The following is a 21,604-nucleotide window of genomic DNA, read 5'->3' as shown; positions in this document are numbered from 1 at the left end:
ATAATATTTATTATCCCCTCACAACAGAGTTGCTGTTGGAATATATTACCATTTAGTGTCCAATCAATCTTTAGTTCACACATTTTTGGTACACCCTTGTACATAACTTTAATTTACAAGCCTTCTCTGAATTTAAATCACACTTGCAGAATAGTTACCTCATACAAAGATCTCTATTCCAACTGTTAAGGTTCCTGAATGGATAATTCCTTTTTTTACAAGATTTTAAATGTATTTTAAATCCATTTTCATTTACTTCTGCATGATGATATCAAGTTGCACAAATTCTGGATTCCTGAGCCTAAAGTAATTGAGGTCAATGGCAGGAAAAATCTTAAATACTCATGTTACAAGGGGATGATAGCTTTTCATTTCAAAAGAAATTTTTCTTACACACACTATTTTCTGTTGATGGCATTTATTGCATGTGTACGGTCATTTGGAGTCTTGTCATGAAATTCTGTTTTCGTGCCTCACATCAAACCATTACACTAGTACATGTATTTAAAAGAGAAAAAAAGATCTTCTGATTATAAGAAATTTATTTCAAAACGAACTTTTTGTTATGGGAGTGCATCAACATTGCGTTTGTTCATTGTATGGATGTAAAAATAAAATATCAAAATTTGGCAACTACTGCAATATGATTGACACATAAACATCTAAGCAGAATGAACTTCATGTGCAGATGCAAATTATTAATTAATCTATGGTGGTTGTTCAGTTAATAGAACAAGAGCATCATCAAATATTTCTCCTTCTGTGTCCATTCCACCGTGAACTAAAAGGAAGTTCATTTCTTTGCCATCAGACACAGGAGAGTTCAGGGAAGCAGTGGCGCCCTCTGCCCGTGGTGTTTCCTCATCCTCATCATCAGTTGTAGGCTGTGGGATCTCATATGTCACACTGGAACTCTCTGAAATACAGAAATCACAAAAACATGCAACTTAATGGTTAGTAAAACACAAGATATGTTTGGTCATTCTATCTCAAAACTGCATGCACCGATGCCATCATTTGTTCAAGATATTGAAAAGTGATGATAGATAAAATGGCAGTTAACAAGGAGACAACCTTAGTCTAATTGTTTCTTTTTCAATCAGTATATACTTTGGAATCATTTTAATTCGTGGGAGGGGGGGGGGGGGGGGGCAATGTTCGTAGGTAAGCAAAATTTTTTTGGTTCATGGGGACGTAATTTTGTGGGTAAGCAATACGATGTCATTAGGAAAGATAACTCTACTTGGTTTAAAAAAATGTTCGAGGACACGTAAATTAGTGTGTAAGAGTGACGAAATCCACGAACATCAATCCCCTACGAACAATGATGATTCCACAGTAATCCGTGAAATTAAACTTTCCCTGAATATAACCGAACAAAGTCTTGTCTTTACATTGTTACTTGTCCTTTACTTGTACATGTATTAAGGACTTTAACATAAAGCCACCTTCTCACATCGTACTTTCGTGTGGTAGTAATATTGGACACACGTGTCTGAGTATCAAAAGACTATGAGGTATTCTATATAATGCTGGATTTATTAACAACAAAGCTTATGGTAAGTCAAACACAATTACAAATTAAAATGTCAAGAAGTTTACAAAGGCTGTACAATGAACGAGGATAAACAGGAAAGAATCACATTAAGTTATTGAAACAAATCAGGTGACTAAATGAAATTGAATCTATAGTCATTTGTATTGTATAATAGGAAGTCATTGTTTTACTTAACTGTACATATTTGCATACATTATTTTTAGAATATAAATAGGGAGAGGGGGGAAATGAGTTGCTACCTGATCCAGTGTCCTGTCGACTGTCACGAGAACTCGCACTTCCTGGTTTCAGCTCTCGATCCAGAATCTCCTTGGTTTGCTGAACTTGAGTGACTAGTTCCTGATCATCTGGTTCACTGTTAAGACTCCTGAATAACTTTATCTGGCACATGCCAAAGTCCAAACGGCAGGCTGGAGGTGGGCCCTGAAGCTCTATCTTAGTCCATAACATAGTACCTAGAAGTGAGGCCAAAAATAAAAATTGATTTGTTTGATGTACTCCGACCGACCCATCAAATTTGCTCTTACCCGATCATTTTTTCTCCAGCAATTTAAAATTTCATTTTTTAAATATTTTTTTTTTGGTTCCCTTGAAAAATAGAAACTAAAAGAAAATATAAAAAAATTTCATGACATTCAAAAACAAAAAAACAACCTATCTACCGACCCACCTTGAAAAATGGGAGTTGGAGTACATCAAACAAAAATATTTTTAATAATGGCCGGAGACCTACAGTTCCACCCACTATGACTTACTTGTGTCACATTTATACAGATCATCCAAAGCTCCTTCTCTACTCATGCCTCCAAAGATGTAGATATCTTTTCCCACTGCTACTCCACTATGAGCAGCCCTTGCTTGTGGAGTAACTTTTTTTCGACGAATGTTAGACCAAGACATTTTATCCAGATCCATAAGATGGAAATCATCATAAAACGCTGACCCAGCCATTCCTCCATGAATGAATAATCTGTTTCCAACAGCAACCATCACATGACCATGACGGGGCTTTGGAGAATCTCCCTTGACAGGAAGAATTGACCATGCAGATGTTTTAACATCAAAACAGTGAACTTGTCTATCTCCCACAGGGTCTGGCCCACTATGGCCTCCACTATACACAATGAACTTGTCTCCTACGACAGCGGTGGTATGATAGGTACGAGGGGTAGGTAAGGTGCCAGTGATATTGGGAGTGGACCAGGAGTTAGTAGCAGTATCTAGCACCTGAATATCATTCATGTTTCCAGTAGGATCTGCACCTCCAAATACAAATATTTTCTCGGGCTCTGATTGCGGAACAAAAGCTGCATGTTCATATCTAGCTCTGAATCCTGGATAGTCCACAATATCCCACAACATAGTATTGAGATCAAGAACAAAAGTATCACAGAAAGCTCCGCTAGGATTGGCACCACCTATCACATAAAGCTTCCCATTGTCCCCATCTGATAACCCCTTGACATGAGTACATGTGTGACCAACACGGATTGAGGGAGAATCTCCCAAAGCAGATAACACATACCATAGCCCAGTGTTGGGGACAGTATCCCTCTCTAATATAGGATGCAGTTCCATTGTTCATATACAACAAAGCTACGCTTAAATAAAGTTACATAAAAAGCTCTAAATAATAGGAAATTGGTCTACTTCAACATGCACATAGAATCTAAACCCATCTAAACAGCATGCAACAGAGATGTCTACCCACAAGTCCTACATCACACTATAACACATACAGTAGACTGCACAGGGGTCTTGTCCACGTGCACTTTCATTTCATTTGTAATGTTTCCCTTAACAATTACGCCAGGATTTCCATAATGCCCAAGTTCTACATGGCTTTTTTTAGGTTCGTGGTCCCTATGGACAGGTCTTTTCATTTCAAATGTCGAGTCTCGTTTCTTTCTTTGCTGCTGTTGAAATATTACCAAGGCAGTGTCCTCATATCTCTGATGAATGAAATATGATGATTCAAAGAATGAAGATGGCTGCTTACTCATTGAGGAGGCAGCATTTTTACTCTGCAAAATAAGAAATCAGAATAATAAAATCAAGCATACCAATCACCAATATCACAACAGCTCCATAAAAGTATTTAAACATAAATCAATTGAAAGGACATCTTGGACCAACTTCTTATCCAGACAAAATATATTGCTCTATAATGCACGTGATACAAGTGTGCGTACGTACTTAAGTATGTGTTCTACATTTTTAGTAAAATATGCCGAGTTATAAACATCTTGTAGTCATAATCAATTGCCTCTCATGAATCAACCACAAATTCCCAGAATTGATTCAGCTAATTAAAAGCAACACTTCCTTGAATATGAGTATAGGTTGGTTACAGGTTGTATCCTCTGCACATCAATCTTTTAATAGTATCATTACCTGTGTCATGTGTATCAAATCACAGTATGATAATGGTGATTTGGTCCTTTGCAACAGCAAGTTTAATACAATCTTAATTAAGTACTACATGTCTGAGTGTGAATGGTAACTCCAAGCCCAATTCTTTAAAATGAGAAAATCAGACCTCAAAGCACCAAACATATTCCCTACCTCTGCATCCTTGTAATCAAACAGATCATCAATGGGGAGCTTACGATAAATTCCATTCATATTGTTCAAACACTGAGCAGAAGCACTTGTCAGATTGCTTCAACAAGAAACCTCCCCCTGCACCACTATATGTGACTACCAGATATATAATATATATAAACAGATAGGGTTATCTTACACTGATAAAATTTTTATCTCTGATTTATAATTACACATCAAAATGTTTAACCAGAAAATCTGTGGCTATATAGCAATGGATTGTAACTAATTTACATCTGGACATGCAGGCTTGGTTTGTTTATTTTAAGTGGTATGGAGAACTAGCATTTCTAACTTCTTTTATTTACAAAAAATAATAATTAAATATATTAAAAAAAACCTTGGCAGATTAGAAGATGTATCCACTTATCTTCGATCAAGAAACAGTCATACCACAGGAAATTAACCGGCAGTCTATGTTTACATGCATGTGGAGAGTAGAGTGATTGAATTAAAAAACCTCAGCCACCTCACAAATGCTATAACCAGGAAATGCAGCTTTACAGAGTTTTCCATGCATATGATAATAGTGCTATTTTCTAAATGTATGGATCTTTGTGATTAGAAGAAGAGATAATCTACATAAGAAAAATGTGCCTTCAGACTGGAGATTAAAGATTAAGCACAAGTCAAATACGGTAAGTCAAATGTCGCATTAAATGAATGGAAACAATCAGCATTTACGTGTCAAACATGGGGCAATGTGAATAAATACATGATGAAAACAATCAGCATTTACGTGTCAAACATGGGGCAATGTGAATAAAAACATTAATGAAAACAATCAGCATTTATGTGCCCAACATGGGGCAATGTGAATAAATACATGAATGAAAACAATCAGCATTTACGTGTCAAACATGGGACAATGTGAATAAATACATGCATGAAAACAATCAGCATTTACGTGTCAAACATGGGGTAATGTGAATAAATACATGAATGAAAACAATCAGCATTTACGTGCCCAACATGGGACAATATGAATAAATACATGCATGAAAACAATCAGCATTTACGTGCCCAACATGGGACAATTTGAATAAATACTACAAAGAACTAGTCATGTATTTCAATATATATATATATATATATATATATGTGTGTGTGTGAATGAATTTTATTTAATAATTTGTCTGCAACTTTTAGTTTCTATATTTGTATCAGAGTATGGTATAACATCATAAATGATGTACAATTAATGCTTGAACAAATACTGTACAACATAGTCCCTTTAAAGTAGACCTATACACGGCCTACGTCACAGTCAAATGTAAATGCGGAACCACACGTCCGTTTTCCGAAATGTGGTATTTCAAAGATAACAGTTTGATTTTTACATGGCGATATGATTGTCCGATATGGAATCCTTCCAAGGCGTTCTTATCAGCTGCAGTCAAATTTTGTACAATGTATTTTTTTAAAGGAGGGGGCTAAAGATGATTCAAGCTTTAGATAAATATCCGTTGGAGAACAGACAACATTTTGGCGGATGAAGGCGTCTGTGAGATACATTGACTATTCACGTATGTAAAAGTTTTACAATGATCCATGTTCAACATATGGAATTACGCGGGCATCAGAAAGTTGGAGAGACGGGTTGGAAAGGGGGACCAATTCATATTTCCACCATCATCATAATAATAATATTATTTCTTTTGTGAGGATCCGGGTTAAAGTAGGTCCTCAGTACCCCATACTTGTCGCAAGAGGCGACTAAATGGGACGGTCCTTCGGATGAGACCACAAAAACAAAGGCCCCGTGTCACAGCAGGTGTGGCATGCTAAAAATCCCTACTGAAAGACCGTCGGCGTCGAGCATAGGCCTAAGTTTTGCAGCCCCTCACCGGCAATGGTGACGTCTCCATATGAGTAAAACATTCTCGAGCGTAATAATTGCTAATTCAAAACTACGCAGCCGTTGAATCCAAATTATCATGAACAAATACATGGTAAGCTTGTATAAAAATAAAAGTTCACATTTCGCTGCTCCAGTGACCACAGATGTCGTAGTTGTGTTCGCTGCTCCAATGTTGCAGATATTGAGGCAAACTTCAAAGAACGGCGCAAGCTTCAAAGAACGGCTACAAATAATTTGTTTTATTTCACCGACCGTCATAAATTTGTCATTTTTTCCTCATCCCCTCTCCTGTTTTTCAAAATTATTGGGGCGGCATCTGTATAACGCGATTACAGTGTAGTTCCTTATTGAGATTGTATCTACATAGATCAGCGTAAGTGGTGTACATGTACGTGTATCCAATTTATGTACATGCAAATTATTCCATGATAAAAGATATAACACACATTGCACACATGCATTAATCATAATAGCAAAACTATCAAAATTCGGTTTGTTACTTTCGTTTTACATTCACATTGTGAATACCCTCTTCTAGAATGATTTGTTTTCAGATAAAATGTAAAATCTAATTGCAAACCACATGTATCTATAATACTTATAGTTTAACATAGTTCAAATTATTATCCAAGGTTGTAAATATACTCAAATTTCACATGACATATGAAAATATGATAATGTATAATTCAAGATTTTTTTGGGGGGGGGTACTTGTTATAGAGCTTATATCTTTTAAAATGATGCGTCAACATATGATTTTCTTACGCAAATCCTTTTACTGAGATAAGAATCTGTAAATTAGAAACAATTTTTTCAAGGTTTAGTCCATAAAAATTGGGGGGAAAGACCAATATTGACATCAAATGGCATTTTCAACAGTATTTCTTTTAACGTGTGGGCTCACAAAGTGTACATTATGAAAATAGTTATTCAAATTTATTAAAATAAATGATTACATATCATTAAATAATGGGTATATAGTCTATGTTGCTTCTTACAGTTAATTTGTTTTGGAAAAATGATAATTATTAAGAAAAATAAGAAGGAGGAATACATTTTCATTAATGCTGATTATATGTGGATAGGGTACTTACTTTTGAGAAGCAATGGCAATGAAATTAGCATGTTGACATATATATTTTTCAATGTTTATCTATTACTGGAATATATATCTATCTTATAAAGGCAATTTTTTCATGATCGAGTCCATTTAAGGCCGAGTATACATGTAGGTCTACCTTAAATTTGCTTACTTTCATATGCATATGGTGCACTTATTATTAAAAGAAAAATTAAAGTCTGCAAGATGACACAAAGGATGTGCCCCACTCAGAATGATAATTACATAAATAACTTACAAGTGATACACAGTCTTACCCCTAAAACACTCTTCCATCTTGCCATCTTTCTACTTCCTTTTATTTTTCCATTTCAAGAGACAGATTATGACGGAGTAATTAAAATGGTCACAAAATTTGCATCCTTTTACAACACGCAAATAGCCTCACTATAAAAACATGTTAGACGTATTATTTATTATAAGCCGTATACATTCATAGTTGAGACTGCATGCATTCAGGAAGTGATTCATTCAGGAAAAATATTATTTTCCTAGCAACAGCTATCATGACTATATATGACATGATACTGCTTGAATTCTTTGAATATGTAAACATAAAATATACATCAGAGTATTTTTGCTTAAGTTTACAGAAAATAAACGACCCAAAATTTGGGGTTAAAAAATGGGATTATGAATTTATATTAAGCAAACGACTTGTCAACATTGAAGAATACCATAAGGAAGTTACTTTTTAAGATATACCCTTTATAGTTATTACTTAAGGAAATTTTACATGTAGCTTAATGCATCAAATTCTCAAGCACAGCAATTTTGTAACATAATAAACAGTCTTTATGGCACTCTGAATGGTTTGTGAGGACATTTATAACTGTTACAGTAACTTATACATGATGACACTTTGTGCATGTGTTCTGATCAAATAAATGTATAAATCTATAGCATCTATATAATGACTGAAATAAAACTAATTTACAAGAAATATTTTTGAAACAACAACTCCCCCCCTCCCCCTTATGGGAATATCGAAAAAGATCAACTTAAAATTGATAATGTCTATAATGACCGTGAAATATATTAAGGGTCATTAACTTTTCTATGATCTATGGCTTAAAGTGAGACAGTCAAAATAACAAGAGGCTCATGGGCCACATCGCTCACCTGAGCCACCTTGGCCCATATCTAAAAATTTTCCCTATATATTCACATGTAAAACTTTGGTCCCTATTGTGGCCCGAACCTACCCCGGGTGCCATGATTTTTACAAACTTGAATCAGAAACTATGTCAGGAAGCTTTCATGTAAATGTAAACTTCTTTGGCCCAATGGTTCTTGAGAAGAAGATTTTTCAAGATTTTCTCTATATATTTGTATGTAAAACTTTGATCCCCTATAGTTGCCCCACCATATCCCAGGTATCCCTGGGGGCCATGATATTAACAAACTTGAATCTGCACTATGTCAGGAAGCTTTCATGTAAATCTGTACTTTCCTAGTTCTGTGGTTCTTCATCAGAAGATTTTAAAGATTTTCTCCCAATATAATTCTATGTAAAACTTTGATCCCCTATTGTGGCCCCATCTTATCCCCGGGGGCCATGATTTAAAAAACTTGAATCTGCACTATGTCAGGAATCTTTCACATAAATCTCAGCATTTCTGGCCCAGTGTTTCTTGAGAAAAAGATTTTAAAAGATTTTCCCTATATATTTGTAAGTAAAACTTTGATCCCCTATTGTGGCATTATCCTACCCCTGGGGGTCATGATTTTAACAAACTTGAACTTGCACTATGTCAGGAAGCTTTCATGTAAATTTCAGCTCCTCTGGCCCAGTGGTTCTTGAGAAGATTTTTAAATTAAATGACCCCACCCAATTTTTGCATTTTTGTGATTATCTCCCCTTTGAAGGGGGCATGGCCCTTCATTTGTACAAACTTGAAAGCCCTTCACTCAATGATGCTTTGTGCCAAGAATAGTTGAAATTGGCTCTGTGGTTCTGGAGAAGATGAAAATGTGAAAAGTTTACGCCAACGACACTTACGACAGACAACGGACAAATTTTGACCAGAAAAGCTCAGCTGAGCCTATTTGGCTCAGGTGAGCTAAAAAGAAGTTATAAAAACATGCTACATTTTGACCGATAAATCAATGTGTAGTCTTTTATCAAAAAAATGGTGAACTCAAAAAATTCTTTGACCTTCATTTATCTTGCAAAGAGTTTTCAAAATATTGAGTTTCTGATGTGCAGACAAATTTGACCTCTAACCTTATGATAAATGATTATTTATTTCTTAGGGTTTACATGTCTACCAAGTTTAATGTCAAATCAAGCAAAAGGTTCTCAGAATATCAAACAGACAATTATTTTCTTATGTCTCTGATCCTGACCTTTGACCTTAAAGTTAACAGGTGTCATATACTCCTCTGGGGATACTAGTGTACTAAGTTTGATGTCTATGATCAAGCAAAGGGTTCTCAAGATATTAAGCAAACAATATTTTTTATAACTGGAGTAGTTTATAACCCCTGGCCTTTGGACCTCCAAATCAATGGGGGCCATCTACTCTTTAGGGGCTACCAGTATACTAAGTTTGATGTTTTTAAGGTAGAGGGTTTTCAAGATATTGAGCAGACAACATTTGGTCTACCAATCTTCTGACAGACCAGCTGACATGTGCCTCCTCTTCTTCAAACTGGGGCATAAAAATCAAGACTGAGAACTTAAATCATATAAGTACACACATACTGCAAGTTTGTTTTCTAACTGCAAGTCAGTAGGCTAACACAGTCATACCAGTAAGTGAATTGAACCTCTAACAATGTAGTAAAACAAGAGGCCCCCGGGCGTTGACAATCATCCTAGTATCACACAAGGCAAGACATAAAATAAAAGTGCTCTACTGTGTAGATGGTGCAAGGGTGTATCTTTAAATCTCTGAGAACTGGGTGTCCCTGTGATAAGCAAGGGAGAGGCCCATGGGCTGCATCACTCATCTGAGTCAACATGGCCCTGATATTCTTTAGGGGGGGGGGGGGAAATTACATGATTTTTTTACTCCCTTCATTTCCATGAAAAATTCTGACCCATATTAAGCCCCTCCCTAGCCCTATGGGGTCATGACTTAATCCACACAGTATAGGGATGTTTCAAATATCAATATGACTAACATGGCCTTGCTGTTCTGGAGATGATTTTTAAAAGATGTGTCCCTATATTAATGTACATGTATTATCTAAATATTTGATCCTCGATTTTAGTCCATGCAGGGTCCACAATTTGAAAAGAAAAAAATTTAATCCACACAACTTGGAAATGTTTGCATGATACAGTGTGGCCCTGCTAATCTTAACAAGACTTTTTTAAAATTTACATATTCTCATGCAAAACGTTGAATCCCTAGTATTTTAAACCCATCCTAGCCCCAGGGGCCATGATTTGATAAAAAATGAATCTGCACTACATCGGAATGCTTGTATACACAGAGTCTAAGCCCATTTTGGGCCCAAACTATATTTATGGTATCACAGAGTTTGGGCCCAAAACGGACATAGCTCCAGTGCTTGTATATAGATATGACTAATTATGGCCTGTGATTCTTGAGATTTTTATGCATACTCTCATGTAAAATACAAGTTGAAATTATACATTTATTGTATGATAGTGAAGGAGATCTGAAGATTTATTCACCCAAGAAAAAATCATATTCCCCAAGGGCAATGCCTGAGGGGAATATGACTTTTCTTGGGTGAATAAATCCTCATATCTCAATTTTTACATTCAAGGTATTATACAAATCCAAATCAAATGTGGTTAAATTTTCTGAAATAATGTCAACTATACAAGTGCTAAATAAATTCAGAAACCTATGTTTGTTTATAAAAAAAATATACGATTTAATCTGTCCTCCATAACTCATACATACATGTATATTTTATTTTTTTCTCTCTCTCATTTCCTTTTTTTCTCTCCTAATGTGAACATAATTATGTTTGTGTTTCTCTTCCCTGTATCCCTTTTCCCATTGGAATGTATCACATGTACTTGACCTCATGTACCACTTATTATTGGTTTGAGTGAACATCTTGATAATAATGTTAATTACCCAATACTCATTCTGGACAAGGTATTCAGGTGGTTAGGTTAATTACAAATAATTGTTCAATTAAACTCAAGATTATCTAACTGTTTATACAGAATGGAACCCAAATACATTTACATAACTGCATGAATTTCTTTATACTATGATTGCAACTTCAAATTCTGCAAAAGTTTTAATTTTTGTCATGGTGTTATCCGACTAAAATCATATTATTTCACTAAATAAGATCAATTCAAATGTTTTTGAATAAATTTTTTTATTGTACATGTCCTCTGCTTTCCAGCCATAACAATTCTCTCTGTTGTGTTCTACAATTATCTCCTTAAAAATATTTCCTTCTACTTAAAAAAAACTTCAGATATTTTTGTAAATGAGATAAAATCTCTTTGCACAAAATATACTTAAACTTATTATCAAAAACACTGTAAAAACTTTAAATAAAAGAGTTTTTGAGACATTGTTTTCTTCAAAACTGCTTACATTTCAGATCAATATATAGTTCATGTAATTAAGTAACATAATAATTCAAATGCCAAAATCACCATGCCCCCCCCCCCCCCCCTGTAATTAGTATGTTCCCCATTCCCTCCTAGCATATCTGGGGGGGGGGGTCCAGTAAATTGTTGAAATTCATTAAGTTAAAGGTGAGCAGCTTAGGAAAAGGCAAAAAGCCTAGTTGGCTAATCCCCATTACATTTGGTGGCAGAGGTGGGATGAGTGAAGGTTTATCTATCTGATCTGCTTATCACTTATACTATAGAGCTGCTCACACTTAAACTAACAGAGAGTCAATCATGACTTGACTCCCTTTCAATAATATAAACAGCTCTAACCTATGACTAACTGAATTACATCAAACCACTCAACAGGTTGAAGAAATTTGAAACTTAAATCTAGGCAACCTTTCAGAGGAGAGCCCTTTGTTAGGTAAAAAGTGAGTAGTTTAAACTAGGTGATAAGTACAGGTAGGATTTAAAGGTGAGTAGCTTAAGCTAGGTGATAAGTACAGGTAGACTTAAAGGTGAGTAGCTTAAGGTAGTGATTGCATGGGTCATTGAAAATTAATGAATCTATGAATTTTTTTTATTTTTACATATTTTGTAGTTAACAGTATCTGCAACTCATTATGAAAGTATCATATATGGTTTTCACGGAAATTGTGACGCTACGGTTGTCATAGTAACCCCTCTTGTCTACTTTCCGTAATAAATGGTACAGGTATTTGAGGTGATGTTTAAAAATGATACAAAAGGGGTAAGGGATACAAATTTTAAATCAAATTGAAGTTAAAGCCTTAAATAATATATAATTTGTATTAATATGTCCATTGATTTTCATATGAAGTAGAAGCAGGGCTGCTTATGAGCAATTTCGCAATTTTTAGAAGGCAATTATTCACCAAAGCAGACATAATTTCACCCCCTGAGGAATATATAACCAATTAATTTTTTTTATTTTTAAATATGTTTTAACATATGTTAGGAGGAATTTTTGCTGAAAGTATCAATATTGCTTTTCAGGTTTACTATGGCGCTATGATCACTATAGTTACCCCCTCCCCCTCCTTACATAAATGCTGCAAGTGATACTTACAATAGATAGGCATCTTACATGCATTTATTTCAACTCATATTAAAACTATGAAAATGTTTTGATGTTTATTATTGAATTTATTCTACATAGAATGATAGTACTGTTGCTTTGGAGATATTTTTATCACTTTCTATTTGAAATTACTTGTATATTCATGCTCTGTAAGCGTATGTTAAAAACGCGGGAAATATAACATGGCCGATGTAAGCTGTGCATTGTGATGTCGTATTACCTGCGACGTTTTTTTTTTTTCTTTTCAAACCAAGCGATTATCAAAAACAACAAAACTTTCATTATTTTTTAAATTATAAGAAATAACTGAACTAATTGAGAAAAACATAATAACAGCAAGTGTTGTTTTCGAAATTCACACTTTTTGATTTCTGTGAACATCCACATTACATAGTAGATTTCCTCGATTCCCCGACTCGAAGGCTCTTAGCTGACGATCTCAAAGTGGAGGATGGGAATATTTGTAGCAAAATAAAGGTTTTAAATCTATGTATAGTGTACTTAGGAAAGATATGATTAAAATTATTGATAATTTTTGCTCAAAATGACGCGTTTACATAACCCGTACGTGATTCCTTGGCCTAACAGTTTCCCTTGGATATTACATCCAGCATTTTAGATTTATGTGCATGTAATGAAATTTATAGCATTATATATCATAATTTTAATAGGCCTAGTGGTTTGTGAATTAAATTTACATTTTGTAAGACTGAAAATTAACCGGGGAGCAGGGGGGGGGGGGGTATATGAATCATGGAGACGTAAACTATGACTATTATTTATAAGATAGGCCTTATTCAATAATTAAAACACAAGGGATTTTTCATTTGTATTTTATTTTACTTGTATATTTCTAAACATATTTTCACTTTATCCTGTGTCTGGTTATATCTGACAAGTCTTTGTTTCGATTGTCTCTCATCATTACTGATGCTTAGCGTTTGACGTATTCCGGAATCGGAAACGAAAATAATCTCTTTTTAGATAATACATGAATTAAACCACGTGATGCCATGCAATCACTACCTTAAGCTAGGTGATAAGTACAGGTAGATTTAAAGGTGAGTAGCTTAAGCTAGGTGATAAATACAGGTAGATTTAAAGGTGAGTAGCTTAAGCTAGGTGATAAGTACAGGTAGATTTAAAGGTGAGTAGCTTAAGCTAGGTGATAAGTACAGGTAGATTTAAAGGTGAGTAGCTTAAGCTAGGTGATAAGTACAGGTAGATTTAAAGGTGAGTAGCTTAAGCTAGGTGATAAGTACAGGTAGATTTAAAGGTGAGTAGCTTAAGCTAGGTGATAAGTACAGGTAGATAGTCTTAGCTCATCCTCAATACATTCATTAACATTTTAAAACTCTAGAGAATATGAACTACAAAATATTGAATTCTATAGCTTTACTGCTTGTGTGTGACAGTTATTTCATTGTAAAATTTGATCATTCCTTTAGCATGTTAAGCTTTAGAATTTTTTAATTACTAGAAATAAAGAGGTTGATGTCTTTGTGATTTTTATCTGCACTTTGGGAAAATAAAATTATTAATAGACAAATACTTTTACAGTGGCACTGTTGCGACTTGTGAAGTGGGTAGCATTTATTTGGACTGTCCGTTGTTATCTACTACAGCATCGTTAACGTTTACAAAGCATTATGATGTCACAAATAACGTTAGTGTAATACATGAGTGGGGCTTAAATCCATGACAGGCACACAACATTTGCAGGTGTTTTCTAACTTTAAATTTAAATATGATTTTCAATCTTCTCTTGGGGTATGTATAAAACATGCATTTATCAATCACTTTATGGGTATTTTTTCATTTCTGAATGGGACTACATACCAAAATTTCAACCAGAAATTAGATCTTATAAATTACCGATTTTTGTTTTTTAAGAAAGTACTCAAGCTGAACTTTGAAAAATGACCAAAATTGTTTTTATGAGTGATTAGTAGAGGTGTAACAATACAATATTCTGATTGCATTATATGTATTGTATCATCAATATGATATCATGTATCGTATCATCAATATTGTATCGAGTATCGTATCATCAATATGATATCGTGTATCGTATCATCAATATGATATCGAGTATCATATCATCAATATATCAAGTATCGTATCATCAATATGATATCGTGTATTGTATCATCAATATGATATCGAGTATCATATCATCAATATGATATCGAGTATCATATCATCAATATGATATCGAGTATCATATCATCAATATGATATCGAGTATCGTATCATCAATATGATACCATGGGCAAACTATCCAAAATATTGTCATGTGTAATTAATGTGCTCAGATCATATTTAAGGATGATATTTTGGTTAGTTTGCCCACAGGTGATGAGTAGAAGACAAGATCAGCAATGGGTATCTGACAATTAAGTTTGCAAGAAATTTAACCCTTTTTATTCTAGTAATTTTTATTTGTTACCTTTGTATAAATCATGAACTCAGAACTATATGATATGTTCGTGCAGTAGGTATTGTAATTTTAAAAGTAATACTAGATGTGCTCCCACTACAAAATAAAGAGCAGAAAACCATCTTATGTCATCCAAGTCATGATAACTACATTGTGATACACATCATATCACATGCTCATATCCTGATGCATTTATTGTGAGGTGACTTGAGCTAATACTCAGGACTAGTGATTAAACCTATAATTACATCTAATTGATTATTCATTGCTAGGGACTAGAGCTTATATGTACATACATTGCCTGTATTATGGACACACACACACGCATATATATGTATGTATATATGTAAGTATATTACCTCTACTCAGTATTATAGGGGTGTCAATTCACTAATGACCTACAGCAATTCCTCCTAAAACCAAAGGGTGTCTTGATTCGTTGTATTGTAGTTAAAATGTGACCAGTTATACATGTAAAGCTGATCCTATGCTATGGACTCTGACCACTGCAGTAAATTTAAGGTTCTTTATCATGCCAATGCCTACACCATGAAAGGACCACAACTTTGAAAGACTCATCTAAAGAGATCCATGACAATCATTTGTTATCTTGAGCATTTAGCATTTAGGAAATGTCCTATTTTAACACTTTTAGTCTAACTTAAGCTGGGAACAAGCAACAGATGCCTCTGTACAAAGTGAGCATCTTACCTCATTTAGTAACATTAGATAACAAAATTCTCTCTCACTAACTCTGACTTACAATGGGGCTTTGAAATTTATGTCAATATTTAAACAAGAGCCCCATGGGTCACATCACTCACCTGAGCAGCAGTTCCTAGCAATAAACAAGCTTTAGCAACACTATTATTATACAAGCAGCTTGGTTCAGAAAAAAAAACTAAAAATTCATTAATTATCAAACTTTGATTATTAAACTTGACTACAAATTCATTCATTATCATAATTATGCCCTTGTAGATGGATATGACTTTTCATAATTAACAAAATTCATTTAAGGATGCTTTGTGCCAAGTTTGGTTCCCTATAAGGGTGAAACGATGCATCGCGATGAGGCCGAATCATGATGTAGTGGTCTCGATTCGATGCTCGATTTAGATAAGATAAATTTATTCCAATTTTGGGCCCAGAGGGCATAACAGTAAGACAGTTTATAAAGAAGGAAATTCAAAAAAGAAAGAAAGTTTACAACATTAACTACAGGTTACATAGACTGCAAACTGCATGTGGATGCAGCATGTTGGGGAAGCAAGTACATACATATATGAATTGCTAATCATGTATATATACAAGTAAATGGACAGTATCAGTATTATACCAATATATGAATAATAAACTATAATGATTTTTGAAGTTTTAAAGCATCACTTCTTTTTCTGAAAGTTTGCACTAAATATTCACTCAATTTGACAATTACTGGTTTGTCTTCATTAATCATCAACCAAGTAAATTTGTCCTTATTTGTTAGATAAATAAAATTTTTGTTGAGCTTGTATATACCATTAAAAAACATATTTCTCTCTTCAACATAGAATGGACAATCAGTAAGGAAATGAAATTCATCTTCTACACAATTAAGGTTACATAATTCACATATTCTTTTGTTTCTTTCTAAAGAAATCTTCTGGCCAGAATTGGTTTTTGTAAATTCATATCTTCCTCTTTCAATTCGAAGGTCATGTGCACTAATTGGAAATCTACATAGAGTTTTTCTTAATTCATATATAACTTTCCATAGTAAACTTTTCACGTCGTTTTGACCAGTAAAGTAAAAATTGTTTCCGTACCTGATTCTTCATTTGTTTTTTGAAAAACGAGAATTTGAGATTTTTACAATTGGGTACCCCGATTTATTCGGGGTCTGTTTCGGTTCGATAGTTCTAAAATCATAGCACACATTGCTCTTGATAACACAGTTTCTGATTAGCCAATGGACTTGAAAATTGTCCAATCAACATTCGAGTAAGCTTTGCTGTATCAAAATGGACGCAGTCGAGTTGAAAAATGCACCCCAATGTATAAATCCTGGGTATGGCGACACTTCGGCTTTAGGACAAGTGATAAGAGTGTTGCTTTATGTTAAACGTTTTTACATTATGTAGAATTTATTTGCAGAGAGCAATAAATACGAGACATAAAAAAATCTTAGCATTATAAAGAATTTGGTACTATTGTATCAAACCAAAAATCATCGAATCGAGACTAAAGATCGAAAATCGAATCGAGAAGGTACTGTATCGTTTCACCCCTAGTTCCCTATACATTCGCATGTAAAACTTTGATCCCCTTTTGTGGCTCCACCCTACCCAGGGTTTATGATTTTTAACAAACTTGAAATTCCACTATGTCAGGAAGCTTTCATGTAAATTTCAGCTCTTCTGGCTCAGTGGTTCTTGAGATGAAGATTTTTAAAGAGACACTACAGCTCATTTTGCGCAAAAATCATGAAATGACAATTTTCCCAGCACTTTCTCAATTTTTGTTGCATTGTTGAAAGTATGAACTTTGCGAAAATAACACTTATCTAAAGTTAAAAATTATCGTTTTAACGTAAAAATTAATACTTTTTGATGGCCTATATACAAAATATCGAGTCTCCTCCTTTCAGTCTTCAGACGCATGCGCATAGACAGTAAACAGTGCAGCATGTCGTCCAGAGAGAGAAAGTGTAGTTGATAGATCTAGAATTTTGACAGATTCTGTGAGAAAAGAGGTAAAATTAGAATGAGATAAAACTCATACGTGAAATAAAATTTACCTTGGTATCATTTTGACCGTTGGACAACAAAGAGCTCGGAGAAACACATGTAACTCAGTGGCGGATCTAGGATTTCCGAAGAGGGGTGTGAAAGTAAAAGATTAGCCAAAGTAATCGGCCATTCTGGTGCAAAATTTGGATTTTCATTCACAATCTGTGGGGTAAAAAGGGAGGGGGATCCTGGCCCCCAAAATCTGCCATTGAGACTAGCTGCTAAGACACCACGTTTAAAAGTAAGTGCTATTTTTATCTGAACACGACACGTGTTAGTTGTAAAAACATCGGTCAGTGGGAACATGGAAGGTTTCTGTTGAAATAATGATTTATAATTACTTATTATAAGGAGCAGGGAATAATCTTATACTTGAAAGGTGAGTGTGGACCCCCTTGAAGGGGAATTTAAATAATTTCCTACTAAACACCTTTGCTGTCATTCAAAACCACGTGATGTAAATAAGCATTCAAAAGTCCGAGTCAGCATGAAGAAACCGTTGAATTCCGAACGATCTTCAAAGCGCAGTTGAGAGTAAATTGATGCATCCCAATTGTTCAAAATTGTCAGTATCGACATGAAATTTATCATTTTATCAATACATGGTTTTAAAAATACTTTATTAAAATGTGGAAAATGAGCTGTAGTGTCTCTTTAAATGACCCCACCCAATTTTTGCATTTTTGTGATTATCTTCCCTTTGAAGAGGGCATATGGCCCTTCATTTGAAGAAACTTTAATCTCCTTATCAAAGGATGCTTTGTGCCAAGTTTGGTTGAAATTGGCCCTGTGGTTCTGGAGAAGAAGATGAAAATGTGAAAAGTTTATGCTGCCGACAACAGAAAAATATCGATTAGAAAAGCTCACTTCAGCCTTTGGCTCAGGTGAGCTATAAATATACAGTATTAATTACTCTAATGCATCTCTTGGCCAAAGCAAAACACAATTCTGATGGTTAATAGTGATCATTTTAAATTACAATAAGATTAAAATTGGGTTTTTAGAAAAAAAGAAATTTCTTTATGGTCAAAGAAATCATAACTCAGAACGATTTTGTTCACATTGTTCAAAACTTGAAGTGAAAATTGATATGCTTCATAGCTCAATTTGATAATTTGTGTGCATTCATTGCTAAAATCAACTTAAAATACCTGCTTGTGTTGAAGATCCAAGTGATTAAACAGATTTTGCAATTCAGTGTTCCCAAAATATGTAGCAAGCAGATCTACTAAACATTTTTGCCCTACATCATTAATTGTAAAGATATATAACTATATGCTCCAATATCAATTTGATGATTATAACATAGGCTAACTATAGTAAGAGAATAACATTTAAAATGAAACATGATTTAGTAAAACTTAGTAAAAGTATTAACAGTTCTAATAAGAATGTACACAAGGTGGAAAATTTGATAATTCTGATGATAAAGCAATATATTTATATTAGTAAATTCTCAAGTATAAGCAAATTAAGTATAGATGCATCCAAAAAAATTATCATTGATAGAATTACAGTTGAAAAACTTTTGTTGTAGAAAAACTGCAGGTATAGGGAGTTTGAGAGATACTGGTAAAATATTTATGATAAATTATGATTGTATTAAAAAGTTGTTGTTTTTTTTTTGTTTTTTTTTTTAAACCTAAGATTGTGTTCCATGCCCCTTTGTTTTATATGTATTCTTTCTTTCTTTCTCCTTCTTTATATTTATGAAATGTCTTTTGCATATGAATATTGATGATATTATTGTGTAGATTAAATTACATATATGTACATAATGTAAAAGTCAAATAAAAAATCAAACAATAAAAAAAAAAAACCCAAAAAACTATTAACAGTATACATGGATTTTTTAAGAAAAAGTTAGGCATATAAAACTGGCCGGACTGTTTGAGACACTCAGATATATCTGAATTAGTCAGCTATTAGTATACTCATAAAATCAAAATCATATCATCTGTTTCAATTCTACTTTTATCAATAATAACAGTTATGAGCTTAACTGGCATGGATTTAAAAAAAAAAAAAGAAAAGAAAAAGACATGCTATAATTCCCATCATATCTCTCAATTAACCTTTTCATTGCTATTTTTTAATACAGTTTACATACTCCATTTATCATTGATATTACAAAAGATTGCATAGTTTCTCCCTTACAATAATTGAGATTAAGCTAAAAAAATCTTTTATTCATAGTACTCAAGTTTGCTACACAATTAACCAACTTTAGAAACGTAAAATAACTAACATCTTCTTTACATCGAGTTCAATAGTGTTTGAAAACTTTGATTACAATGAAACCAAATCAGGATCATGAATCTGAAATGTCAAATAATATATGGATTCTGGAATGTGAATTTGCATACATACAATATGATTACAATTTTTTGGGTCACAAATAAATGACAGTAATTATAATCTCTTTTTAATTTTTTTTGAAAGATCCCCATCAAATTGGTCTCAATACAGTGTAACTAAAAAACAAACCAGAATTGGTCAGTATGTTAATGCCATACTACACGCAACATCTCGCCATAGATTTCGCGAGTCTAAATGTTTAACGGGTTGGGATACTTCCTCTATAGCGAAATATTCTTGCTAGAATGCGATTATCCCTCTTTAGCGAGAAAGTAAACATCCATAAACATGTGTTTGGCGTCTTTATTGAAAATAATGGCAAATCTCGTGCATCGCTGAATAAGTGCAACACACTCATCATGACGTGAATTGTTTCTATAAAATTGACAACACAGTCAAGAAATTGCATATCAAAGTTGATGCATAAGAGGGAGGCAGTCTGAAATCCAATACACATCGTGAGTGTTTTTGTTTTAATATATTTGCAGAAGTATCAGACATTTTAGCACCTTTTCTTCGTTTCACGTGAAACACGAAGAGATGTACTCCACGGGTGTTTTTCTCGTTGTACAGGATATATTTACTCTCGCTAGGGAGGGATAATCGCGATTTCACGAAAACATCCCGCGGTTGGTATATTTAGTATTCCAACCTGTTTAAAGAAAAGATCCTGGTTCTGTAACCATCTTTGCAGCACAAACAAATAAGAAGTATTCAAGTTACGAACGTGCTCGGCAATTTTTCACAGGTGCTTAGATCTTAATATATATAAATAGTGGGCACATAGATCTATATGTAAATAATTTACATATGTACACTGTTTATCATAGATCTATGTATTTATTATGAAGATACAAGCACATGTGATCTACTGTAAAGATATAGATCAGTCTATGTAAAGGAAATGCCTTTACATAGTATGTTATCAAACAAAATATACCATGCACGCTGAATATCCAAATTAACTGCGAACAGGAATATCAGGTGGTTTGTTAGTCAGTGGAGTGCAAGAAGAACTCCTTGCATGACAACATACGCTTAAATGTCAAGGTCATTTGATATGTGAAGCTATTTCCGTATTTTCGTATAAATTATGCATCTTTGTTAGGTAACGAATTAATGCTAAATTATGTTGTTTGCATGTATGATTCGTCCCTTAAAAATCATATTGTAATTTCAGCTGTTATTTGGTGTTTTTTTTTCTTCTCCGTAAGGGGGAATCCCAA

General features: G+C 33.9%; 1 protein-coding gene across 5 annotated transcripts; it reads right to left on the bottom strand.

The window, feature by feature from the left end:
* Window positions 1-524: 524 nt before the first annotated feature.
* LOC125678167 (rab9 effector protein with kelch motifs-like) lies at window positions 525-21,599 on the bottom strand. Of its 5 annotated transcripts, XM_056154786.1 has the most exons (5): window positions 18,689-21,599; window positions 7,401-17,689; window positions 2,314-3,582; window positions 1,798-2,013; window positions 525-916 (listed from the first exon to the last, which is right to left on the bottom strand). In XM_056154786.1, the coding sequence occupies exons 3-5, from the start codon at window positions 3,134-3,136 to the stop codon at window positions 708-710; spliced, it is 1,248 nt and encodes a 415-aa protein (XP_056010761.1). In that variant the 5' UTR covers window positions 3,137-3,582; window positions 7,401-17,689; window positions 18,689-21,599; the 3' UTR covers window positions 525-707. The 5 variants fall into 5 exon arrangements, with proteins under 5 accessions (XP_056010761.1, XP_048772358.2, XP_048772360.2 ...); XM_048916401.2 differs by lacking the exon at window positions 7,401-17,689 and having other exon boundaries at window positions 21,319-21,449; XM_048916403.2 differs by lacking the exons at window positions 7,401-17,689; window positions 18,689-21,599 and adding an exon at window positions 4,124-4,334.
* Window positions 21,600-21,604: the final 5 nt, after the last annotated feature.

The sequence above is a fragment of the Ostrea edulis genome, chromosome 2 (genome assembly GCF_947568905.1).
Source record: "Ostrea edulis chromosome 2, xbOstEdul1.1, whole genome shotgun sequence".
Classification (NCBI taxonomy): domain Eukaryota; kingdom Metazoa; phylum Mollusca; class Bivalvia; order Ostreida; family Ostreidae; genus Ostrea; species Ostrea edulis.
The sequence above is the reverse complement of the archived record's forward strand: the minus strand, read 5'-3'. Positions and strand labels throughout refer to the sequence as shown.

Excerpts from the sequence above, each read along its gene's own strand:
- LOC125678167 (XM_056154786.1), bottom strand. The coding sequence starts at position 3,136 with ATGGAACTGCATCCTATATTAGAGAGGGATACTGTCCCCAACACTGGG. Across the intron at positions 2,014-2,313 it reads TCTGTATAAATGTGACACAA|GTACTATGTTATGGACTAAG; the intron begins GTAAGTCATAGT and ends CCTCACTTCTAG. Across the intron at positions 917-1,797 it reads TCGACAGGACACTGGATCAG|AGAGTTCCAGTGTGACATAT; the intron begins GTAGCAACTCAT and ends TCTGTATTTCAG.